At 39.8% G+C, this 27,367-nt stretch overlaps 1 protein-coding gene and 1 long non-coding RNA gene across 3 annotated transcripts in view; one reads left to right on the forward strand and one right to left on the reverse strand.

Annotated features, from left to right (window-relative positions):
- Nucleotides 1–27,367, reverse strand: part of RP1 (RP1 axonemal microtubule associated) — a 221,343-nt gene that overhangs the window by 170,956 nt on the left and 23,020 nt on the right. For both annotated transcript variants that reach the window (XM_077352406.1, XM_077352407.1), the window contains exons 2-3: nt 19,551–20,207; nt 17,530–17,701 (exon numbers count right to left, since the gene is read on the reverse strand). In XM_077352406.1, the coding sequence (XP_077208521.1) occupies nt 17,530–17,701; nt 19,551–20,195 (817 nt within the window). In that variant the 5' untranslated portion in view covers nt 20,196–20,207. The remainder of the gene's footprint in view (nt 1–17,529; nt 17,702–19,550; nt 20,208–27,367) is intronic.
- LOC143844776 (uncharacterized) overlaps nt 1–27,367 on the forward strand; it is a 60,505-nt gene that overhangs the window by 5,786 nt on the left and 27,352 nt on the right. The window contains exon 2 of the long non-coding RNA XR_013234130.1: nt 8,341–8,377. This is a non-coding gene — a long non-coding RNA (uncharacterized LOC143844776). The remainder of the gene's footprint in view (nt 1–8,340; nt 8,378–27,367) is intronic.

Genomic DNA, 27,367 nt, shown 5'->3' on the forward strand with positions numbered 1-27,367 from the left:
AACACCCAGTACAAGAAGATGTTACGCATATGGTGATGTTGGAGAACATTCAAGGACCACCTTTACCTCATTTAGTAGCACAAATGCTGCCTCACTTGGGTTCACTACCAGCAAATGACTCATGGAGATCATTGATGAGAGTTAATGGTTTCTTTTGCGTGTCTCACTGCATGCCCTTTTACTTTCATGTCCTTGTCTCATCTTCAGTGCTTGCTTACCTTCATGCCGCCTTGAACCTTAGACACCTGTAATCTCCATTCCCATTTGTGCCACCAATGTATTACTGTTTCCCTTTGTGTCCTGATTTGAAGAGTGCTGGAATCTTTTCTGATGTGAGAGTAAGGGCCGTTAAATAAAGATATACTTCTGTGTAATCATGTATGGACCTAAGTTACAGCCCAGCTTGCAGTTATAGGTTCTTAACACAGATGTCTTTTAAATTGTTCGTTCCAGATTAGGTGACTGTCTTCTATCAGATCCAATCTTAACTTTTCTACAGTGATTTTCTTGTTATAGTTTCATGAATTATTCATGAGAGGAGCAGGAACTCTTGATAAGCACCCATGTTACTTTTTCTTTTCTCCTGTTTGTGTCTCAGTAATGAGTATAAAACTATGATGTTAATAATTTAGCACCAATAATATGATTTGTTCATCCCTTCTTTTATTAAATCATTCTCGTCACTGGTCCTAATTATTATGCTCATTAGGTTGATCCAATTTAGCAACATCCATGTGATAAAAATGAAGAAACTGACTTTAAGAATTGTAGGTTGCGAGAAAACTGACAACAGTTTTATTTATTTCTTCCAACTCGTCCCAACTCGGTTTTATTTATTCCTTCCAACTCTTTCCAATAGAGGATAGAACTATCCCAGGGAAATGAATATTGATACATAATAGCCTGCAATTTTGTCAGGCAGAAGTCATAATTTAAAAATAAATTCTTTGCACCTTTAAATGAAGGGATGTGTTGTACCCTAGATCTAGTTATTCTGCATTAACTATTTAGAACGTTTTTTTATATATTCAAAATGTTTTCCAGTGAAATTTTTTTTTGGAAAAAGGTTGTGCAACATAAGGTTGAATCCTACCACTCTGCTCACTTGGTTTAGATTTATGTATTTATTTGTTGCATGGCATGTGTATAGTATAGCCAGGATTGTCTGGCAGCCAAGCAAGAGACATTCAAAGGTGGTTCCCATGGCCTGCCTCTGTGTCACTACTCTAGTGTTTCTTCAAGGTTTCCCATCCAACAACAATTGTTGTTGTTGCTGTTTATCTGATTTATACACTGCCCTATCCAGGAGACCTTCTCAGGGTGGTGTACAATATTAAATACAACAGTAAAAATTAAAAACCAATCCATTAAATTAAAATAAGTCAAAATGAGCATAAATTAAACAATATCAGACAGCATCAAACAGTATGAGAAATACAGCATCTGCAATGGGCCTAGCCTCAACCAAAAGTCTTGCAAAAGGGGTCCATCTAGCAGTTGAACTGCATGACCTCCATCAGGACTCGAATCTGCTCTGGGAGCTCATTTCAGCAGTTGAAACCAGGATGGAAAAAGCCCTGGCCCTGGTTGAGGCCAAGCATACTTCCCTGGGGCCAGGGACTACCAACTGGTTGGAATCTAAAGAGCAAAGTGTTCTTTGGAGGATATAGATTGAAAGGCAGTCTCTCAGATAAGCAGGGCCCAGACTGCAAATGGATTTATGGTTAAGTACCAAAATTGATCTGGAATTCAATGAGGAGCCAATGCAGCTGCTGGATCACAGCTCAAATATGAGAACACCAAGATGTTCCAGTGAGGACTCTGATCACAGCATACTGGATTGTTTGCAGTTCCTAGAGAAAGGATAAGGACAGGCCCACATAGTGCGAGGTACAGAACTCCAATCTAGCCATGACTGTTGCATGGATAACTGTGACTAGGGCAGAGTCTGCACTTACTTTGTTCATTCCATTGTCAATCCTATTTAATTCAGATTGCTTTGAACTCGGGTCTTCCTCTCTCCCGCCCCCCCACTGAAACAGGAAAGTGTTCTGCATGTGGTTAGGGAGGCTCAGAAGGGAGGTGGGGAGGCAAGCCTTTCTTTTCATGAAGTGGGGGGAAAGGAGCCAAGCAGGGAGCCTCTTTATTTTCTTGGAAAAGGGGGGGGGGAGGATCGAAAAAGGCAGAAGAGGGAGAAAAAATCCAGGACTGACAGAAGTTGAGACAAATTAGGGGCTTCTCCTTTAAGGCAAGCTTGTCACATGACCAGGTGTGACCTATCAGAGGTTCTCTACCATGGAGCTTGCTTTCCCAATCCGGATTTGAAAAATATTGAGCACTAAAAGCACTCTAATATCGCACAATAAAGGTAGGGTCACTCTGGATCAATCCTTCTTGCTGCAGAAGGAAAATTTAAATTGCCCCAAATCCAAATGGAAATCGCATTCTGTGTAGATGGCAGGAACTGAATCGACCTGGGATTGGAATAAAAGCTCCGTGCAGTTTACACTTAGGTGTTGGGGCCAAGTAGGGTGCTAGTGGTTTGGCTTGGTGAAGATGGAAAAATGCCAGCCATGATACTTTTGTGACTTGCACTTCCGTAGATAAGGAGGCATCAAAAACTACACCTGGTTGAGAGAGCAACTGACTGCTACATCCTATACAGGCAGGGTAAGCATGCTTCCTGGTCTCCTCTTACCCAACCACAGTACTTCGGTCTTTGAAGGGTTGCGTTTCAGGTGACTCTGCTTGTGCTATTCCATCACTGCTTCCAAACACCTGGCAAAGTTGTTAGATGTTGAATCCAGATGGCCATTCTTCAGGAAGTAAAGTTTGGTGTCATCCACATATTGATGACACCCAAGTCCAAAAGCTGGACCAGCCAGGCCAGAAGGCATAAAAAGTTGTTAAACAAAGTCAGGGAGCAAATTGTACCTTGTGGTACTCTACAAAGAAGACGGCATTGGTGTAATTGCATCTCCCCCATTGCTATCCCTTTTCACAATCCCAAAGAAAGGAGATCAGCCATTGAAGGGCTGTCCCTTGTATCCTAGCATTGGTGAGGTGGCAAGCTAAAAGCTTATGATCAACTATGTTGACCACTGCCATAAGATCAAGTAATATGAGCAGCGCTGACTTGCCTCTGTCTCTAGAAGTGACCAGTGCCTTTTCCATCCCATGGCCAGATCAAAAGCCAAAATGGAATGGATCCAAGACTGAAGTTTCATTTAGGTATGGCAGGAGTTTATCTGTGGCAACCCTTTCAACCACCTACCCCAGCAATGCTAGATGCCAACCAGGGTGGTAGCAATGGTTTCCTCAACAATCGGCAGACCAATGCTTTCTTCAGGCCCCCATTAAAAGGGAGAGGTTGATTATCTCCCTTAATAGACCTCCTATCTTCTCATCACAGCAGCCTCTTGTGGCGCAGAGTGCTAAGGCAGCTGTCTGAAAGCTTTGCCCATGAGGCTGGGAGTTCAATCCCAGCAGCCGGCTCAAGGTTGACTCAGCCTTCCATCCTTCTGAGGTCGGTAAAATGAGTACCCAGCTTGCTGGGGGTTAAATGGTAATGACTGGGGAAGGCACTGGCAAACCACCCCGTATTGAGTCTGCCAAGAAAACGCTAGAGGGCGTCACCCCAAAGGTCAGACATGACTCGGTGCTTGCACAGGGGATACCTTTACCTTTACCTTTATCCTCTCATCACACATTTTAAGTAGCCATTAGGGGAAGGGATCTAATGGGCATGTGGTCAGCATCTTTGAAGCAAGCAACCCACCCACTTCAGTCAGCGTGAGCCACCTGAAGCCAACAAATGCTCCCTCCAAAGGTGACCAAAGGGCCTCTAGTTCCTTTATTGTATGAATAATTGAGGGAAGGCCATAGTGGAGTGCTGAGATTTTATCCACGAAGTAGCTCGCAAATATCTTACAGACGATACACAATTGACTATTATTTTGATGCCCACCTTTGAGGGCAGTGAGTGACATAACTACTAATATAAATAATTGTACTGGGCATGAGCTTACAGGCAATTACTGAGGCCTGGGGGAGGGTGGTATTCTTTTGTCGAGGGACATCGCCACCACCTGAGCCCTTCATTCACTTGCTTTCCTGCTGGCACCCCTGACTTCCCGCTGCCCACTGGGGGCGCTGCCAGCAGCAGCTGCACAGTGCCATGCCAAGGGGGAGTCCCAGCCATGGCGGCTGCCAGAGAGTACCAAAGTTGATCCGGTGGCAGAGTGGCAGGGCAGTCCCCAAGGCAGCAGCCGGGGAGGAGGATGAGGAGGAGCCGCAGCCCGGTACTGACTAATCTATGGACTGGTACTGGTCACCGGACCGGGGGTTTGGGACAGCTGCCATAGAGCATTCAGGAATACCTCTGAATCCATAAGTTTCTGTGGGTGGGCTAAAATATACTCTCTGCCCAATGGGTCAGGGGTGACATATGGGGCCAGGTCTGTTGAACTTAATCCTGCTTAACTTCTGATATCTGAGAAGAGCATGCAAGAATGTTTTCACCAATTCCTTCCACTGAAGGAAGGTTCCTTGCACAAGATGAAAGCTCTGCATTTCACTGAGTAGAGTGATTTGTATTCTGACAAAAATTTCTGCTAATGGAAGGACCTCCCAGAGTTACAACTGGTCTTAGATGACAGCGATTAGTTCTCTTGGAGAAATAGAGGCTTTGGAGGGTGGACTTTATAGAATTATAACCTACTTAAGATCCCTTCTCTTCTCCAAATCTGCTCTCCCCAGGTTCCATCCTCATCTCCAGTGGTTTCCCAACCCTACCTCCAGCTCCCTCCTCAGCCTGTTCCTGGGTATTCATTTGAGCTTCAGCAGGAGGGAGAGCCAAGGAAGTCTCATCTTGTTTACTGTGAGATCCAAGAAAGTCAAAAGATGAGGGACATTTTATCCTCCCAGATCTCTGCCCCATATGCCACTCTCCATATAACAAAGTCCTCACCTCCACAGTGGCTTTGAATAGTACAGTACAGAGAGCAGCAGGAAGATAACCCTCAAATTCTCCTCTGTAGCAGGAACAGCTACTGGGAGGTTAAATTTCACAGCCCATAAAGCAGTTGTCACCAGTTTGGTGGCTTATCAGTCTTCAAATTTGCAGATGTGGAAACAGCCAGGGCAGCTGGGAATCCCTGTTTTAAAAAACAAATTACCCTTCTTTTTTAAAAAATGTGTTACTCTGGCTTTCCTACTCTGTCATAATGTGATATTTAGGCTGTTGGATCAGCCCAGAAACCTGAAGGAAGAATTAAATGGCACTTGAAGTGTTCTGAAATTCAAACATAAAGTATTTTATTTAAGACAGAGGAGAAAGGTCAGGTGAAATCATTTGTTGAAAATTTCTGAAGTAAATCATAACTTTGAGGTAAAATCGATACCTGCATAGACATTAGTTCTTATGTTTCAGATGGGAGTTTCTTCAGCTTTTCACTGTGAGTTAAATCTTTATGTTGAGAGACTTTAGTTCCAATGTTTCCCCCTGAACACTTCAGTTCACTTACTTTGCATATTCTCTGATGTTTTTGGTTTCCAGAAGGCTGGTACACTCTTTCCAGTACCCAAACCCCATCTCTTGAAGTACTCATCACTCATCTTGAGTTTTTAACTAAAGGCACTTAGTTTTAACTAAAGGCACTTAGTTACTAACCACAACAGACCAGGGACCTCTGCACTTTTCCAAGCCAACTCTCTGTATGACAGGATAGGGAAATTCTCCTTTCTCTAGAAGATCATATTGTTTGTTTGGCATGAATGGAGGTCTCTGTTTAACTGCCCATCTTCCTTGCCAACTTTCCCCAGATCTCCTGACTGTTAAACTGTTGGCCATCATGGATGAATTCCAACACTGTCAGCATTTGACTGTTCTTAGCTAGGTCTGAAATCAGACTGAATTCTTCTCAGCATCCTTTTCAGAAGTCTTTCTCTGCACTGCTGATGCTAACCAATCAGCTCTCTTGGAACAGCCTGTCATTCAAGACTCTCTGGCTCTGTGAAGAATTAACCCTTCACAGTCCTTTATCTGTTTACACAGCACGTCTAAGTATTTGAAAAAGTGCCGTCCATCACAGTTGCAGTAGAGAATAGACTATGCAGGAATTCCAGTCCAGTCTTTTCTAGTTGATTGTTGGGAGGACACATTGTCTTAAAGTAGCTGGGTCTGATTTTTTTTTCCATCTACAGATTCAGGTTGGTAAAGATTAATCATCCAATGGCTTTCACAAGTCTGACTTTTGGCCTATTGAATTTAATTTGGAACTCCTGCTGGCCATTGATGGGAGACTTCATAGTGGCACAATTATCTTCTTCCATTATCAAAGTATGGTATATTCTCCCAGGAAGTATAATCTTGTAGTGCTGAAAGTGTTATCAGGGTCACTGTAAATTTTATTCATAACTATTATATTTTCATTTCTTGAGGCAGTTCTAGTCCCCAGCTAATGGATCTTTCCTCTTCATCAGTAAAAGGTTGTAATAGAGATCTGCCTAACCAGGCAGAGTAGTGGAAGATCATATTGTGCAGCATGTCTTTATAAATAAATAGCTATCTTAGCAGAGCGCTGGGCAGGGATCACTTTAACTGGGTATATCTTGCAAAGGTCATGCCAAAATTGCTATTAATTATCTTAGTAGGTTAGTTCCCTGTGTACATATCACTGCAGTTGTTGCTACAGTGGGCTTTTGCTATGAATTAAACTTTACTTAAGAATTCATGCTTATGGTGTATCATTGCAGTCCCCCTCTGAAACCCACACATTTGCATCCATCCACAGCTTCAGCATCAACACAGAGCACAAAGGGTACCACCATCATCTTTGATAGGAATGGGTATGATGACCAGTTTTTGAGCCATTAATTTTTATTATTGGAAATAATATGGATCTGGGTATGAAAATAACTCATGTGTTGATTTTAGTACTCCTTTTTATTCAATAAGTGCACTGAATATTTCATAAAAGGCTACACAATAGCAAAAGGATTCATATTCTAGATCAGTGGTCCCCAACCTTTCTGAGGTTGGGGACCGGCAGGGCATCGGGGCGCGCCCACATGGGCGCGGCCGGCCCTGATTCCCTCTCCCCGCCCTTCCGCAGTAAGAAGCTTCCCGGGCCGCAAGGTTGCAGCCTGGGAAGTTTTTTACTGCGGGGGGGGGGCGGGGAGAGGGAGCCGCGGCCCGGCGCCATGGCCTTTGCGACCCGGCACCGGGCCGCGGCCCGCAGGTTAGGGACCACTGTTCTAGATTATTCCCAATGTTTTGCACTTGGGATCCAGTGTCATCTAGCACAGAGGTAGTCAAACTGTGGTCCTCCAGATGTCCGTGGACTACAATTCCCATGAGCCCCTGCCAGTATTTGTTGGCAGGTGCTCATGGGAATTGTAGTCCATGGACATCTGGAGGACCACAGGTTGACTACCCCTGATCTAGCAAACATAGTGCTGAATTTGAAATAGGAAAGTGCAAAGCTAAATACATTCTCAAACATGAACTCTCTGGGTGGCCTCTTAGACAAGTTACACTTTCCCAGATTCAGTTCTTTGTCAAAAAAAACTGGGTATCTCAGTAAGCTACTTCTAATTCTGAGGATAAATTAGATTGTGACTATCACCCTTTATGCTACAGTAATTTCTCTGAAAATGTTTAATTTCAGTTATTGGTGCTGAGGAATGGGATCTTCTCTCTGTTGTGATGTGATATTATGAAGGAGGATGTTCTCATTCATTCAGCCAATGCAGAACACAATCAAAGCTCAATGAGCTTTAGTTTTTGTTAATTTTATTATCCAATAATTCAATGCTGTTATTTCCATTTGTTTTGTTTTCACATCAAATTTATTTTATATCACAAAGATATATATAATGATCAATATTAAATATTGCTTGGAAACAATATTGCCAGGTATTTACAGAAAAAGATAGCTGCCACTGGACATTAAAAAAATGAACCTGATTATATTTTACTTTCTATAATACCAAAAATGTCTATCAAGAATTTCTTCAGTAGAATTATATGAGATATAAATATAATGTTTACAGTGTTTGCATTCACTGACTCCAACAGCATTCTAACAAAGCTTTAGAAATTCAAGACTAGCCAGACTTTAGACCGAATCAAGACAGAGGGTAGAAAAACTGTATTTTTATATAGGAATCTTCACTATAATTGCAATTATATATATAAACTATAATAGAGAACAGAACCACAAGTACTTCCTAAAATCTAAGAAAATAGGTTCCATGGGATAGATTTCTGCTTGCTTTTCTTTTCTTTTATGTCTCCCCCCCCCCAGTTTTTCACTACCATATGTTTATTATTTTCAGACTTTGAGAAAACTCCTTCAGAGAAGTGGACACAGAGGTAAGATGTAAGAGTCAGTCAAATTTCTAGGAAAGACCGAGTAACCCTGGGGAACTCCCGCATAGCCCCAGGGTTTCCTGGAACCCTGCTTGGGAATCCCTGGTTTATAAGTTAATTGGACTATATACAGCATCACAGTTATCAACGACTGTTGTTGTTTTTTTTTTACTGTTGGCATGTTCTACTTTCCTTCATAGTTTTAAGTCTCCATTTCATGTCCACATGGAAAGTGACATCATTCTGCTTGATTCTTCACCTTTTCCTGAAGTAAGACTGCTTTATGTACCTGCTGCGATGCACCTTTCATTACACTCATATTGACCATGTCTTTTGAGTTTAAAAAGTTATAATGTTACTTGGTGTTTGGTAAGCAAAATACAATAATGAACACAACAAAACAATAGAAGAATTGTTTGGTTTTTAAATTTTAAAATACAATTGGTAAGAGACACAGCATTTATATCCTTGAAAGTATATGCTTCTGAAGATACTCTGTCCAAATTACTACAGTTTTAAAATATATTTATGTGTATATATGTGTATCTATGAAATAGAATTTCATTAACTCTGCTTAGAGTTTGAGTTGCTATTGCTGCTTTCCTCTTCCAATACATAGGAATGAATTTCTTCTGTAACATCAGCAATATTTGCATCTTCCAAATTTACAGTTGCAGTCTGTCCAATGTTATTTAAGAACATCTCATAAGAATAAGAAGTTTCACCTTCACAACCTTCTGTAACATCTGCAGGTGGAGCTGGTTCTGCTCCAATAACATGATTTATATTACTTCTTGAGTTTTGGAATACTGACACATTATGACACCTATCTATTGTTATCTGCCTGAATATTTCTTCAGCTGCACGAATTTCATGATTATTGAGCTCCTTTGTATCTACATCAGTATTTTCTATGGCATACAGTTTATTTAAACTTTTGTTTTCTTTTGGGGCTGTTGATATGAGTAACCCCAAATTATTTTCATTCATGAATTCTAAAGTATTGTCAGCATAAAATCTGTTTAAAATGTTGTTTGTGATTGTATTAATACAACTGTTCTTCAAGTTCACATGTTTGCTGTCCAGTTTTGTTACATCTTTGCTTTGCCCCTTCAAATTTAGCATGTTCATTAAAAAATATAGGCCCAGCTGATTTTCAATATCAGAAGCTTTTTGATAAGCACATCCTCTAACCTCTTCATTGGCTGGCTTTACAATGGCCATCAGTATGGGACAATGCTGTCCACAAATAGCATGCAGCTTATCCAGAGAATTTTGATCCTCAGGGTGAACTCTGTTCGAATGAGTGTTTCTAGTTGGTTGGGTTACATGTGCCACTTTATGTGAAGGCTGTTCTAGAGGATGTACTTTATTGTTAGGCAATCTAAACTCTACAGATCGAAAACTTGAAGAATGTGTATTAACTTCTCTACAATGTTGTGTGGGAGTGGTGCACTCCTTCCTAGTAGCTTCAACAGGCAAAGTGCTGCCATACTGACTCTGTTTGCTTTTTATGCTCAACTCATCAGGAAAAGGCTCTGACTCACTGTTATGAGGCATGTTGAAATAGTTGCAACCTTTGTCAAAAGGATGAGCCATGTCTTCAATTTCAGAAGATGATATTTCTTTGAGTGGTGGCTTCAGGTCCAGATTCCCCAGATGTGAATATGGAATGTCGTCACTGTGAATGTCAACCATTGTCTCAACAGAAGTTGTTTCTATATTGCCATACATTCCCAAGTTTTCAGGAGGTGACCTTCTTATTAAATGGTTTTTTTTAAGAAGCCATTTCCCTTTATCAATCAATACTCCCTCATCTTCAGCAGCTTGATCCTCGGACTGACAATATTGATCTTTATATTGCACTGAACAATCCTCATTATACCATACATCTTCCTCATTTGGACTGGATTGTGGGGCAGGCTGTGTTACATTTTCTTCTTCCCACATGTTGCTGCTTTTATTTACTTCTTCAGGGATTTCATATGATGTCATTGAAGATGGTTTTTCATCAGATAAGGAATGATTTGCTTCACATTGGGAAGTGGCTTCTTCTATTACTGGATGGAAAGATGCTTCAGTATCGCCTGCAATCATTTGAGACACGTTTGGAGCATCAAGCTTAGAAACTGGCTTGAAAGAAACCTCTGCTTTACCATAAAGTCTCTCAATAGTTCTTTTAACAAGACCTTTGTTGTACTCCTTTTCATGTATTGATTCATCTGTACTTCCATTTGTCAAGTCACTAGAAGGCATATAGCTGTACTCACTTCTTTCAGAATCTGGTGGATAATCTGACAAGTCATAAGTTGAAGAACTCTTAAAGCATCGTTTAAATTCTGAAGGAGAATTTAAATATGATCCACATTCAAGCTCCTTTACCATCAGTTTTACTCTGGATATTGGTTCCTCAAAATTTTGCTTAGAATCATGGCAAAAAGATGGTGATGAACATGTTGGTAACTGCTCTGATGGTTCCTCCTCACAAGCATCACTTCTCTCCACACATTTTTGTACAGAATTCTCTTTGCTGCCACTTTCGGTATCTCTAACAGCCAAACTAACATCATACCCTGAATTTTCTTCTTTCTCTAGTGACTCTGTAATACATTCTTGTTTTTCTATGCTCTTTAAGTCTTTCTCTTCTAATTCTGAAGTTTCTAAATCAAAAAAGTGGTCCTTATCATTAGAGGTTAGGCTATAAGTAGTTGATCTAGGTTCTTCTGATAACCCTGATTCTTCATTATCTGTGTTTCTGTCCAGTGATTCTTGCAGTGAAGTATCCTCATTGTCTTTGGGTAGTTCCTCATTTGATGTCAGCCCACAATTATTGGACTGACAAGCATTATCGCAGTTCAGATTCTGCAGTACATAATGATTATCAGAATCATCTTGACTTTGATTATCTGTTAAGGTACTGCAGTTTTCCTGACTTTTGCTAGAGCTTTCTAAATCTTCAGTCAATTTGTTTGTATCTATAACTTCTTTGGAATCCAACCTATCATTGGATTTTAAAGTTTCACTTAGTTTCACCTGTTCTTCAAAGCCTGAAATGTTTTCAGTATCAACTGGAAATATGTTTTCTTGGCAATATGTATGTTCTTGTGTTTCTGTTCGCATTTCAGAAAACACTACATTGTTTTCTGTGCACTCCTGCAGATTTGAGACATTATTTTCCAAATCTTTAGCTTCCTCTTTGGCCATAACTTGTTTCAAGTACTGCTGTAGTCTAATTAATTCAGAAAAATTACAGGTGGTTTGACTTATGTCATCATTATTCATTCTGGACAAACTTTCTTTGAAGTTTTGTACTAGAAGCCAAGCTAAAAGGAGATCAGAAGATGATCCAAGGAGTGAAGGAGAAATATCTGTAAGGCAACATGTTTTTTCTACACATCCAATATGACTTTTTTCAAAATTGAACACTGCTGATTTTAGTTGATGCAATAGTAGACTACTCACACAATCTGTCTGCACATTTGTTTCAAGAATACTATCGATGGCTTTGGGATCAGTTTGGATTGCAATCTCAGAACTGCACCTTTGATACTCACTTAAGCACTGGCTATCAGTTTCCAATGGACTCTTCCTGTCATTTGCATGGATCATGTCACACATAGACTGTTTAGTACTGCAGTATATATCTGATGTCGTATCATCTATTATGCTTGCATCAGCATCTGTCAAACAGTCAACATACTTTTCATGACAATCTTTAATGGGTTCTTCTACAATTCCTATTTCATTGAGATTATTTAATGTACTATTAGATAATTTACTTTCACTAATATTATTCTCCCCCATTAGGTATACATTTTTTCTTTCCAATTGATTTTCTTTATCTGAAAAAGATGTGTCAGATAACAAATGCATTGTTCTCTCATTTGAATTGATGGGAGCTAAATTCTTTGCAGGAGTTACCGCCCAGGGAAATATGTTCTGCAACCAGCTTTGCACATAGCTTTCAAGAGACTGTTCTACAGTCTCATTTACATGACTGAAAGCATCCATTGAACAATGATCATCAAATACTTTGGCTTGACTTCTAGGAGAGGATTCCCTTTTTTTATGCTTTTTAATTTTTTTCTGTTTCATTGATTGTTTGAATGGTTTCCCCTTTTCTGTTTCTTCCTTAACTCCTCCATCTGTTTCATTCAATGGCTCCCGTGGAGCTATGCCAAATGGTGCTTGCACATTTATACTGGTAGAGTCAAGTATGCCTTCACTAATAGGCTCAATTTCATTTTTTGAATAGCTTTTACCCAACATGGGGTCTTCTTGTTTATCTGAATTGAGATTTACTTCAGGCATCTGACTATCTAGATCTTGTTTAAAGTCAGATTCATTTTGCTGATGGTTCATTGAAATCTGACTATATACATCTTCTTCGGCATCTACACTCTTGTAAGAGCCATTAGTGTTGTGAACAAGAATTTCCAGAGCTCTTTTATGAACTGTGATGATTTGGCTGGATGGGTATGGTGTAGCATCTTCTGTGACCTCCATTTCACAAACTGTTACTCCATTCTCAACCATTCCTTCCATGGCTATATCAGGCAGACTGCATTGATCATGCTTACCTTGTTCCCTGATATCTGAGGAAGATTTTCTCTTTTTCTTCTTCTTCTTCTTTTTGCTATTGGAAGTTACAACTTGGCTTTCATTGGAAAGGTGAGTCATAATACATTCCACACTACTATTGTTGGCAGTGATAGATGATTCAGTCATTGTTGTAGTGATGTTAGCATACTGACATACTGTTTGGTGGCTTTCATCAGGAGGTGGATGAATGGAACTATGGGATAAACTATCTTGCTGGTTGAATATCATTTCTTCTTTGGACTGAGTCCCATCTGAATGGTTCAGTTCTGTTTCCATTGCACTTCTTTGATTAGCTAAATCCTCTTCAGATGCATTAGAATTCCTCTGAGAGGATTCTTCATGACTGATGTCAGGATTGTAATCCGATGTTCTGCAGTTATGTGGTTCTTCATTTACAGCTGATTTCTCCAGAATGTTCTGTGATAAGCTATCCTCATCAGGCAAATCTGTTGATCTTTCAGTTGTGGTTTGATGATGTGTCTTATTCAATATTTCATCTTCTCCTTCATCTTTTAATGATTGCTTTGGTACTTGATTGCTGGAGGTTTTAGTGAGTTTGGAATCATTAACATTTGTTGTTTTACTGCTAGAGTGAGTGACCAAACAATACTCAGATTTGGTTTCACCAGTGTCAGTTTCTTCACTGTAAGAAAATTGTCCTACCATCTTTTTTTGGACAGCTGTGTCTGACACCATGGTGACACTTTCAACCACTGCTTTCTTTTTCCTAACCCTTCTAGGCCCAGGTGTAGGAGGTCTATAAAAATGGGGTTTCACCATATCGTTATCTGATTCTACATGCATAGAAGGATTTTGCCAGATGTCGTAATTGCATGCTTCCAGTTCTTTATTGTTCATTTCCTCACCAGTCTGCTGGTCTGCAGCATCCTCTTCTGCACTATTAGAGTTCTCTGCAATGTTTTCACATGTCAAAACATTTAATTCTGATGACTGGTCTTCTGCATCCACTGCAGAAATGCTGGTCTTCGCATTTCCATCAGTAGCAAACCCAGCACGGCTAACAGTAGTTGTCCACCTTATGGTTTCGTCTTCCTTTATCCTGAAGCGAACTCGCATTTCAACTGTCATGCTGCCATCTTGATTAAGATGAACAGACTTCTCAATGTCATCTTCAGAGGGCACCACAGGTAAATCTTCACCACCATGTGAATGATTCTCTGCTAAGCCTATGCCATTGTCAGGTACATAGGAAGAAGCTGAGTCATTGTCATTACTGTAGCCTTTGTAAGAAGATGTAGAAAAAATCTGTGATCTGGAGCTCGTGTCTACACCAAAAAGCCCAATGTGGCAGGATTAAAAGAAAAAGGAGATAGTCGTCACAGATAACCAGAATCAGAAGCAGCAGGAAGGCAGCAAAGAAATAAGAGAGAAACACATAAATTATTAGTAGTATACAAACATAAAGATGACATTGTATTGATGTAGTGAGAAGAAAATGAAAAGTAAATGGTGATATCAAACTACCAGTAAATGATACGAATTCTGCTTATTTTGACATTGTTGTAGACTACTTCTGCCAAAACTACGCATAACTGCAGCCTTCTTAAACAAATCTCCTACATAATTTGAGGCCAATGGTTTGCTTTGAGCAATCAGTAGAGGAAAAGTTTCCATACCTCAACATTGCCTACTTGATCCAAAATGGTATAATTTTTGGACAACTTACCATTTTATTATTGGCTACACCCACCAAACTACCCTGCTTTCATGGACTTCAGCCACTGAACCATCTTGGGACTAGTAGCTTCCAAGGATCTTTAAAAAAATTAAGTTGTTCCCAGAAACATGTCTTTCCTTTCCTGATCTACAGGATCAATTAAATGAAACTCTGTGTTGCATAGTGGTTAATATGTTGGGCTAGATTTGGCCATGAAACTTACTAGGTAACTTTGTGATGATCAACTAGAGGACAGAAGAATCTTTTACAAAAATGCACTCTATAAACATGAATATGCATTAAGAATCGTCTGTATTTAGGCTTGCTACCTCTAGGGTGTTCAGGGTTAAGTTGAAGATTTATGGAGTGACCAGTTGTTGGCTGGATACATATTACAGGTTGGAAAGAGAGAACATAGAAATATGCCTAGGTAGATGGCATTACTTGTTTTACTTGCCGCTTAAATATATATATATATATATTGGTTGACACTGTTGTTCAGAGATTTTATCTTAAACCAAAAATTGTCACCTCTATGTGTCTTGGAATAAACAGAGAAACAAAAAAGTACATATGGAATAAAAGTTTCTTCAGGGTCATTATATTAAGGTAAAGAGAATAATTTTAGACAGAATTTTACATAGAAAGAATCATAGGACTGGATTCACCGAGTAATTTCCTCATGGGCAAACTGGGATTTTTTTTCTCTTCTCCTGCAACAGACCTCTGATTCTTCACCCCATCCCCACCCTGGGAGCACTGTGGACTGCTGCAACAAGGGAGAATTGAAAAGCATTGCTCTATGGATGGAAACTCCTTCCTTCTGTACAATGGCTTTAAGCCATACTTTGTTTTCTAGGTTCAAGTCATGAATTATTTTGACCATCCTGTCATAAAGGACAATATGCACTGAGCAGCAATAGTCATCAAACTTTACAACATATTATTATTGATTTCCATATATACTTACACATATTGGGGCTTACAGAAATATACCAGCTGAGTTCTCATCTGACTTCTAGTTCTTAGTACATAATTATGATTGTGTTTTAAAATTGCAGTATTTATCACAACTGAGTATTAGGGTTCAGTTTTAATGCAACAGCTTGATTGAATTAAGCATATCTGGATGGGAATGTGACTTCCTGCCCAGAATTTATACATATGCAAGGTGGGGATCAGTTTTGGCTGATTCCTCCTTTCTACAGCAGCTCTATATGAAACACTGCTCTGAGGAAACAAGGAGTCTGAAGATGAGGAATAGCATCAGAGTCAATAAGCAAAGATATGGACCAGTTAGAAGGCCTCTTGTGGCACAGGGTGGTAAGGCAGCCAACATGCTGTCTGAAGCTCTTGGCCATGAGGCTGGGAGTTCCATCCCAGCAGCCAGCTCAAGGTTGACTCAGCCTTCCATCCTTCCGAGGTTGGTAAAATGAGTACTCAGCTTGCTGGGGGTTAAAATGGTAATGACTAGGAAAGGGAATGACAAACCACCCTGTATTGAGTCTGCCAAGAAAGCACTAGAGGGCATCAGCCCAAGGGTCAGACATGACTCAGTACTTGCAGAGAGGATACCTTTACCTTTATGCACCACTTACAGTGACAGTAATGCTAGGCTCTTGCCCATCTGTACACCAGCTTTATAGTTGTGATAAATAATTCTTATGTTCCCACTTTCAAAACTTTCTGTGTCTTTGACTCTTCTCTGGAGTTTCTTTCTCTTTCCTCTTTTGTGAAAACCAAACTAGGCAGTTTGTATATATTCCTGTTGCCATTTATTTATTTATTTATTTATTTATTTATTTATTTATTTATTTATTTATTTATTTATGTATTACATATGTATACTGCCTTCTTATGAGGCTCATGGCAGATCACATGGAATGTAGGGAACTATACATTGAACTCAGTTTCTTTGTCAATAAACTACAATGCAACAACGATAACAATAACAACAACAGTGAAAAACAGTTTAACATTGTAATAATCAAACAGGTCCATGCTTAGGTTCAAGTGTATGGATTCCTGGGAGGAAGATTCAGGGGCCCAGTGGCTGTTGCTGGTTCTGGTCAACCTCAACCAAATGCCTGGTGGAAGAGCTCCCTTTTGCAGGACCCGTGGAACTCTTTTAGTTCCATTAGGGCCTTGATCTCCTCCAGGAGCTTATTCCACCAAGTGGGGACCAGGAAAGAGAAGGCTCTGGCCCTGGTTGAGGTCAAGAAGGCTTATTTTGGGCCAGGGATCACTAGCTGGTTGGTGGTAGCAGAGTGCAAGGCTCTTTGAAGGGCATAGGCAGAAAGGTGGTCCCTCAGGTACACTGGGCCCTGACAGCATATGGCATTGAAGGTAATTACCCAAGCTTTTAGCCTGATCCAGAATTCGACTTGTAGCCATTGCAGTTGATGGATAGGCCAGATATTGGGCCTCCACAGTGTTACTGTGAGGACCCTGGCTGCTGCATTTTGGATCAGCTGTAGTTTCCAAATCAAGGTTAAGGGCAGGCCTGCATACAACAAGTTGCAGAAGTCCAGTCTAGAGGTGACAATCACATGGATCACTGTGTTCAAGGTGTTCCCAGCCCAAGTAGGGCACTAGTAGTTTGGCTTGGCTAAGGTGGTAAAATGCACTACTTTCATGACCTGAGCTTCCTTTGAGAGGGAAGCATCCAGGATCACACCTAAATGATCCTGGGCCACTGAGAGCTGCATGCCACTGAGGAGTGGGCCACTGAGAGCTGCATGCCATCCAGGATGGGCAGACATGCTTACTCGCATGGTCCCTTCCTACCCAGCCAAGCACTGAAGGCATTTCATAACCAGTCAGATTATCATGCTTAACAGGAAATAGAAAAACAAGAGTAATTTAAAATACTTACTTTTCCTGCCCTCTGACTTGGCATTTGTTTTGGGATATACACGATTGGAGATCCCTGGCAGTCTGCCAGGCAATGAGTACCTATGAGGATCATAATTCCCTGGCCTAAAAGGTTCTCTGCCTGCTGCCACAACAGCCCCAGAACACAGTATCAGAGCTTGAAGGTTGGGGACCTAGAAAAGACAACACATAACGAGGTCTTCAAAAGGAAAAGGAACACCTGACTGCTATCAACTAGTAATGCAGTTAAAAGCAGCAATTCTATCAACTCCTGACATTTCAAAAATAGTTGAGAAGGCAGAACATCTGGTGTTGCTGTTAACAGGTTTATTTATGCTAAAGAATGAAAAATGCCTTGCTGTATTTATGCTCACAATAAATGCTCACAGTTCCAAAGAACAATTTCATTATTAGGGAGAACAATAAAATGCTCATTGCTTTATTCATAACACTATGTTTGTACAAAGAATATAAAGAAATTAGACTATTATCGGCTGAGGAAGTTCTTATTTTGCAAAGCACCCTGATGAGGAAAAGCCTTGCAAGCAGAAGGGTTCAGGAAACTTTAGTCTATGCATCTGAGGGAAAACCTCTGGGAACAACCTCCTGCAATTTTAAAAAATGGTACAACAGGAGACACCCCCCCAAAAAAAAAAAAAAAAGAAATTTGTGAATCTTCTTGCTGGCTACAAGAATCTCATTTTTTTTTTTAATTTCCGAACTGTAGAAATTGTTAACAAGAGAATGGATTCAACCTTCGTATGTGTGGAAGGAATGTGCATGGGCCTTTATGTCTTTCTCTTCCAGACACTGGCCTATCCCCATGCTTTTCCTTTTCAGGCAGCACAAGGGGATTGCCATAGGTACAGGGAGGCAGGAGAATCCTATTCCATGTGTATTGCTCTGCTTAGGGTTCTTTGGATCTCCTTCACAGTGTTTATTTTAACTAAAAGCAATCGTGTTAACAGCAGAGAAAAGAAGATGCTGGATCCTTTCCCTTCCAGCCATTTTTCAACTTTAAATTCTTCTACCCTGTCAGCATCCATGAAAATGCTTAACTCCACAAGGGAGACTTTCATTTGTTAAAAGCTGGGGTTTTATTACACACATGTAGAAGTGACTGTAGTTCACTACGAAGGATCATTGCTTCACTGCATCATGAGATCATACCAGCAGAAACAATTTGGCCAGAGAATCTTTACTGGTTGTTTGCTTCTGTGCTAAGAAAGCACCGTGGTCATGAACAATGGAGAAGCTGCTTTCTAGAATGTTAAGCTCTTTACAGGCAGAGAGAGGATGAGAGAGGGTATTATGCCTTATTATGACGTATAAGGCTAATGTGTGGTAAGATTGAGGCCACTCCCTATGCAGGACCAAGAAAAGCTTGTTAATAACCAATAGTACACACTGGAAGTAGAGCAGGAAGATGTGGCTTGAGAGAAAGCTACTCTTCACAGATATCTGGCTTAAATTCCCCTCACATCTATGTCCCTCGGGTTAACATTTTACTTCTTTAGCACTTACACACTATTAAGGTTTATATGATCACAGAGGGCAACAGAGGCTATCTAAGGCTCATTTCGCACACCTTGGATAATGTATTCTCAATGTACTCTTGAAGCTGGATTGTCCTGGGTGAAACAATGCATCTAAAGTGTATTAGCCAACATATGCAGTTATTGAAGTAATTGGATTTAGGAGGCTATAACTCTGCACTGCTACCAAGAGAAGAAATTACTAAGCCATCAGGATTTATTTTGTAAAATAACCAATAATTGCTAGAAAAAATTCATTTTAGTTAGTAGAAACATGTCCATCATCTGATTTCTCCATAATGACTGGCAGCTAAATGTGTAAGGTGATCGTATCCCAAAACAGTCAGCTTGCTGAAAGATGAACATGCTGTTTTGTGTTGTTTTCAAGTTATAGGCACCAGGTGATAAGCCTGCAAATGTCAATCTGCCCCAATAGTTCAAAGGAGAGAAAAATAAAATTTTGTTCCCAAGTCTCTCACATCCTTACCTTTCTGCCATCAGTGGTATATAACTTCACAACTGGATACTGCATTAACTCACTAATGTTGTCCAGAAATGCCTCAAAGTTTTGTGTGTTCTTTTTACCCAAAACAATGGTGCGGCGGACTCTCACATCCCCATTTTTGAAAACCAGCAACTTCTTAGGGGTACTGATACGGACGTTGCCTCCTCTCTGGAATGCACCGTCTTCTCCTTCTCTAGCTAATTGGACGGCTTTGCGGCGAGCACTGACAGGCCTGCTGATTTGCCATGGCAACGGCTTCTTACTGGCCTTCTCCAAGTTAATGGGCTTGATTTTCTTCTGTTGGGAACAAATGTATGACTTCCCATCTTCAAGATCTTCCAGGCTAGTGATACCATGTATCCCTCGTGGTGTAGTGATAGTCCTCACTCCAAAAGGCAATGGGACTCTTTTGGACAAATTGTCAAGTAAGGCATCAAAGGATTTGAAAGATCTGTTATTAACAACCATCTTGACACCATTGAATTGAGGGTCTCCACTTTTGTAAAAGCAGATTCGTTTGGCCACAATCGGGTCGGTGACATTTAGGGGACGTGGGGACAAAGACTCCTCACTCCCTGAAGTGTGAGGCTGAGTCAGCGAGTAGTTGGTTGAAGGTGTTTCACTCATTTTGACAGCAATCTGGAAGTAAGGAGGCAAAAGTAAATGTTCGCTCATGATCATAACAATAAGTAGTAGTAAGATTTATTACAGTTTACACCAGGCATATAACAAGGGAAATTATACAATGCATCCCAGATAAAACATAATGTTAAAATACAAACATATATCTATTATTAAAATATATTATCTATTATTAAAAGTTACTTTAAAACTTGATAGTAAAATGGATCATAACAATAATGTAGTCCTCATTTCTGTAAAGCCACAAAGGACATTTTAACAACAACAAAAAGCAACAATAAATCGTGCCAAAAATCAATTATTTAAATAGGTTCAATCTGTTATCTCTGTATTCCACAAAGACAGGCAGGATTAAGCTAACAAAGCTTTACTTGCAAATAAGATCAGAATTCTCCAGTGGATTTTCACATATCTTATCATTCTGGTAAAACAGAATATTTATATAACAAAGGGGATTTTGTCACCCCAGAGTAACAATTGGATAGTTTTTATTTAAATAATGATAATAGCAACATTTTATGTTTTAATAACATAGGTACTTTCAAGCAGAGAAATGAATTTCTGTTTGAGCGTGAATGAATGAATTTCTGTTTGGCTAGTTAAAGATTAATTTTAGAAATAGCACAGCAGTGAAAAAGCCCAAATATCTTATATCATCAAACTACTTAATCTGAAATAGAATCAAAGTTTAACCATTTTGGCCTGGATAATTCGGGAATTATTTAATATATTTCCACTGATATCACAGTTTAGCCCTTGGATTTGAAATAGATAACAACACATTAAAATACTAGACTGAAATGAGTAACATACACTTAATAGAAAATATATAATAGTATTATATACAGTCCTTTTCCCAGGTGTTCAAACTACTCAACATTTGTTATTTTTGTAATTAATACAACAATATGGCAATCTATACTAGTACCATTACCCTATATTGCAAGGGACTACAGAAAGATGAATAAGGAGAGTTGGCTATAAAAGAATCTTTAAGGAAGCAGACAGTAACTGAACCTCTTGGTTATATGACAGAATGCATAATTATAATATGAGGTTTCATCTAAACTAATAACAAGACTAGGAAGAGAAGGCAGCGTAGTATAGCCAGATCTTGTCAGAAGCGAAGCAAGGTCAGTACTTGGAAGGGAAACCTCCAAGGAAATTTGGCAGAGGAAAGCAATGCCAAACCACCTCCACTTAATCACTTGCCTTGAAAGCCCCTTGCTGGGGTTGTCATAAGTCAGCTGTGACTTGATGGCACTTTACAGACATGCAGTAACAAGGCTGACTGAAGCCTGTACATTCAGGTAATAGTGCTGAACATAGACTAAATTTTCTAATGGCAGAATGGAAATTTCCAATCTTCTCCTTCCCTCTTCAGCCCATTGATCTTCATGACATTTTTGTAACATTTTTGACATTGGTAAATTCTGCCTCTGTGGGATAGGAGACACTGTAGGGAGGAAGGGATGCAGTGGGAAGGGAGAAATCGGTGGAACTTCCTGGTTCAGTTGATTCAACACATTGATCTGATGCAGTTATGATAACTTAACTTAGTCTGGCTTGACCTTGAAGTCTTGTTTCTTCCTGATGAACAAAAGTCTGGATACCTGCTATTCTGACAGTGGGTATCTATGCCTGCAGGAGGACAGCAACCTTTACTGGTAGGTATCATTTTCATTCTTTGGTGTTTCATGATCAATAAAATTCAGTTGTATCCTTACCCTTGTGGTCCAGGTTACCATTCTAGCCAAATATAGGCTCCCTTTTGCAAAGCCTTTGTAATCCGGTTTAGATGCCGATTGCTAACAGATTTTTTAGTGCCATTTCAGTCTTCTAAACTGTGAAATAAAAGCAAACTTTTCCTATGGAATGAGATCAGGAGAGCTAAGGGTGAAATACAGGAACTTGCCTAACTTGGTTTAGAGAGGTCAAGGATAAACATGCACCATCAGCTAATTATAGTAGCAAAACAAAACAACCACCCACATGTGTAGTCACAGTTGATTAAAACCAGCAGAAACAAAAAGCTCTCATGCTGCTTCCAAAAAAGTTAGGCTTTGACAAATACCCAGGTTAGGCCTTCCACCTCTCCATATGCCATTAGAACTTTATGTACAGCTGAAGTGTCCAAAGTTAGCAAACACAGTGGAGGAGGTGATCTCAAGGTGTGTGTGTGTGTGTGGGGGGGGGGGGTTGTGGCCTTTGTAGATTTTCATGAGATTAATCATTGCATGCCACTTCACTTTGGGAATATTTTGATGGAGGGAGGGATTACTTCCACCACTTCCCAGTTTGATGCAGTTTGATGGAACACGGAGATCCAGGGCATGTCTGAAGCCCTCCTCTAGTCTGAGGAGCCTTCCTCCAACTTCAGTGGAACTTCTGCTGAGAGAAGAGCCACTGAATTTGGCAGACAGCTCCTAGGTTGGAGAGGCTTCCTCAATTCACTGAATGAAGTGATAGGATAGAACCAGCCATTGTGCTGTCCTTGCTATAGGAGCTGTGGTGAGCAGCTATTACATAGAATCATAGAGTTGGAAGGGCCATACAGTCCATCTAGTCCAACCCCCTGCTCAGTGCAGGATCAGCCCAAAGCATCCTAAAGCATCTATTCACTTGCATTATTTATACAACATGCTTTTACTTTGCTAAAAGTATTAATTATGAGCTCAGATTGTGCCATCACTGAAGTTATATCACAAGGCCCTCTATATACTAATGTATTTTTGAGGGCTTTTTTTCTCTTAAAAAAAACTTTTTCCTTATTTTTTCTGGATGCTATATTAAGAGCCTCTTGTGGCGCAGAGTGGTAAGGCAGCCGTCTGAAAGCTTTGCCCATGAGGCTGGGAGTTCAATCCCAGCAGCTGGCTCAAGGTTGACTCAGCCTTCCGTCCTTCCGAGGTCGGTAAAATGAGTACCCAGCTTGCTGGGGGGCAAACGGTAATGACTGGGGAAGGCACTGGCAAACCACCCCGTATTGAGTCTGCCAAGAAAACGCTAGAGGGCGTCACCCCAAGGGTCAGACATGACTCGGTGCTTGCACAGGGGATACCTTTACCTCTACCTATACTCTACTTTTGCCTTGAATTTGTATGCACACCTCTGTCAAATGAAACCTGTTGTATTTTCAGTAGCAGACTATGGCACTTGTACAAGCACATTCCATCACAAATAGAGTTATATTTACATTGCCCTCCAGTCTTAACATAGATGGATCCAATGTTGGAAAATAAATGTTTGTTCACAACAGAATAGCAACTTGCAGGTATAGATACTGATAAATTATGTGCATCTAATTTTCTTAAAAGCTAACATATGAAAAAATCTTCTATTAAAGATGAAATGGACAGCGTAATCCTAATCAGGGTTGCAACCTTCTAAAACTACTGAAAAGGGATTTAGGATTGCATTAGAAATTCTCACTCTCCCATATTCTTATTGACAAAATACATGGAGCAGTTGGGATCCCTTGTGTAGCTAGCTTAATTTTCTGAATTAAAAAAGGCATATAAATGCCCAAGATATGTCATGAAGTCTTCATACTTGGCTACTTCTACAATTGCAATTATGCACCACAGTAGTTCTACAATGCAGGTCATTTAACTAGAAAGCCAGTATGAGTGTAGAGACCTACATTTAAAAGCATCACTTTGAATAACTTGACTGTGTAGATTTATAAATAAGCTGCAGTCCAAGACATACATTCGAATACTTCTAATACTTCTACTCAACAACTCAGTGTATAGAAAACTGTTCAGAATGACACGAGTCAGCAACATAAAGCCTCCAGGATATGTAAGGTCCATGAAGCTCATGCTGTTGCCATGGGGTACACATTTCAGGGAAGAAGGCTGAGCCTGCTATATGGAGATCAGCTCATTCACTGGCAGGAAATGTCACCTGCCTCAAACCACTAACCTTCAAATATTTAGATATGCATATGACAACTCATTCAAAAATCCCACTGGCCCTGGTGATAGAACAATATTCTGCCCAATATTAGCATGAAAGTTGCCTGCTAGAAGTAACAATGCTCTTGGATATTGCATAGTAACTTTATCCAACCACCCACTCCCAGGTTAGTCCAAAGAACCTTGATATCACTATGAGATGTTAACAGGGGAAGATAAATAGTAACTAGGAAAATGATGTAAACAGCAGCAGTGCAGTGAGTGTAAACTGGGAGAAGGCAATTACAGTTATATGAGAGCAGTGAAGTGCTGTCAAAACTAAGTATGGTAGTCCAGACTTTGGATGTCCCCTAATAAACAGGGTGGGCATCCACTACATGAGAAATAAAGTCTGTTATATTGATAGCTTCCCTGGCCCAGGGTTCTTGAATTAAAACAATCTGAAACTCCAGTAAATAGGATTTACTCCAGGAGCCCTGAGCCAGTAGTATGCCAAAACATAAATTTTAATCCAGAAGCTAGATACAGTGATTTATGTGGAACTACAGACTCTGAAGCATTCAACAGCCAAATATGAGTACTGTAGTTGGAATTTCCTAAATAAATTAGCATGTGCTTTGAATTTTGGGACAGAAGGTCCTCAGATATAGGGGGCATCTCATGTAGTTCACAAAAGAATACATTGGTCATGGTTAGTTTTGTAGCATCCAGTATTCTGTCGTGTGTTGCTCCTGAGACTTGGGAACATTTTACCTCTATCTCTGCAAAGCCCTCTTAATTTGACTCAGGACTGGTTCTGATTGAGTCCCCTGAGACTGATATATGGCACCTGGTTCTCCTGGAGACCATAATCAAGCAGAGGCACTCAGGCAGGGGCCTGACTTAATACCAGTCAATGTTTTGAAAGCCAGTCTGCTATAGTGATCTCTCCCCCCCTTTTTTTATATACTCAAATTATTGTTTCAGGAACAATTTGCATAGCATGGAAACAAGCAATAATACTCACCATAAACAAAAAGGGGTCAAGAATGATCTACAAAGTATTAGCCTATTGGTTTGTTGTCAACAATAGCAACGCTATATGCAGCCATTCTCTATTCCAAGCTTCTGAACTGGATAGAGTCAGAATCTGTACTGTATCCTGAACAAACTGGAATAAGGAGGAGTACTTCAGCACTTGATCATTGTTTCATGTTGTACCATCTAGCTGAAAAATATTCTTCTCTCTCAGGTAGCTGTTTTTATGCTGCATTTATGGATCTTAGGGCTGCATTTTATTCAGTCCCAAGGAACCGTCTATGTGCTAATTTGGCCAAAATAGCAATAGATAAAAGGCTTCTCTGGTTAATCATTAAATTGCTTGAGAATCCAATGCCATAAATCCAATGTGGTTCAGAAAGGCAACTGTTTCTATTCTGTTTTTTACAGGTTAAATAAAGCTGATCTTATGGGTAACTGTATAGGTTCACTGTCATATCTTATCCTCCTATATCTGTTAATCTTTTAATAAACAGAATTTTAGACTTATTATGAGATAAATGTATTGTATTGCTTTGGTACTTTACCTTCTTGTTGGTTCTGTTGCATTATGTTATGTTATAATGGTTTTCTCTGTTTTGCTCTGCTATGATGTATTGGTTTTATGCTTAAGACCTTTGGTCATATGAGCTTAATAAAGGAAAGAAAGATATTGCCAAAATCCAATTTAGAATTATTTTATGAAGTGAGCTCAAGTTAAGATGTGGATGTGTGGTTCTGCTTTTCTGGCCTGCCTTTGGTGCAGCATTTTGTAATATATATTACCTTTGTTCTACAAACTCATTTAGTTCCAAATAAGAACATTCTGTTATTTGTACAACCTTTGATTATTTGACACAATGGAAAATGCATCCATAAAAAGTATTGTAGTTCAGTTATGTCAGGTAATATGAGCTGGAAGTTCTGTTGGGTATTTACCTGCAACCTACCTACAAGTAGGGACCTCTGATAGCAAATCTGTTGCAACTTGCTTACACAGAGTTCCTCTGCACTAGGAAGTTAATACAAACAATCATAATGTCAGCCTAGCAGACAATGCTAGGCAAAATGTGCTTTTTGTTAGAATTTTTTTTTAGTGCTACATAAATGGGAATGACAGATGAAGCTACATGAGCACTGTCAGTATTTATATCTAGAATTAGAAGATCCAGTATTAAGCTATATGCTGTGACAGGCAGAAGACCTTACTATGGGGAAAATATAGCTGTTTGGCAGGTTGCCTCACTGCATTCCTAACCATGCAGTATAGCACAACTGGGTTTTTATGCGCATGTGGTCTCACCTAGACTGGTTGAGTTCCAGTACCACCACCACCCGTTTCTTGCAGTAAAACCGCTCCACTCATCAGGCAACTCATTCCAATTTAATCATTCACAAAACATATAAATCAGTCATTTCTTTAAAAAAAAAAGCTGTGCTTTAATAATACCTATCCTTTGGTGTTCATCTAAGTAGTCCCCACTGATGCCGATGGTTGTCAGTAAATGTCAATCAATGGTGTCTTTATGCATTCCTTAGAGATGTTGTTTTGAAAACAACAACTAGAAGAAGACTTGGTTTTTATACCCCATTTTTCACTACCTAAAGGAGTCTCAAAGCAACCATGTAGCCTGTTTAACAAGCATCTGTGGATGGTTGCCATGAACCAAACAGGCTGGATGATTGACACCATATTTGATTGATACCCTCTTAATATGGTAAGTTTGACTGTTGAACATGTTTGTGGCAAAAATTCAGCATCCCTAATTGCCATGGGAGGACTGGTATTCAAATTGGACTTTTCAGGAAAGAAGGTTGGACAGATTTTGTTGAGGGCAAAACATCAGTAGCAACTTGCCAGCACATGATTGGGAATTTCCTATCTTAGTATGTAACTTACATCCACACTGTTCATAGGAAATGGGAAGACACAAAGGTTCGCAAAAGTAAGTTAACTTAGTTAACTAATACCTATATTCCAATCTCCTTTAACTTAAATGATTTGAGTGTAGGAAAATGTTATTGCCCAGATAAATAAAGAAGCCCAACAAGTATTACTTTACTTCCACTGTGCTTGGGGCTCTCTTCTGTATGCAAAAGTTGTCCTGTATATTTTGTGTGTAGCTGCTGCTTGACTGGATATATACTCAAGTACATAAAAATTATAAAATGAGAAAAATAAAATACAACACACCTTTATACCAAAGAGAAGGAGTACATTTT

Source organism: Paroedura picta, chromosome 9 (genome assembly GCF_049243985.1).
Source record: "Paroedura picta isolate Pp20150507F chromosome 9, Ppicta_v3.0, whole genome shotgun sequence".
Classification (NCBI taxonomy): Eukaryota; Metazoa; Chordata; class Lepidosauria; order Squamata; family Gekkonidae; genus Paroedura; species Paroedura picta.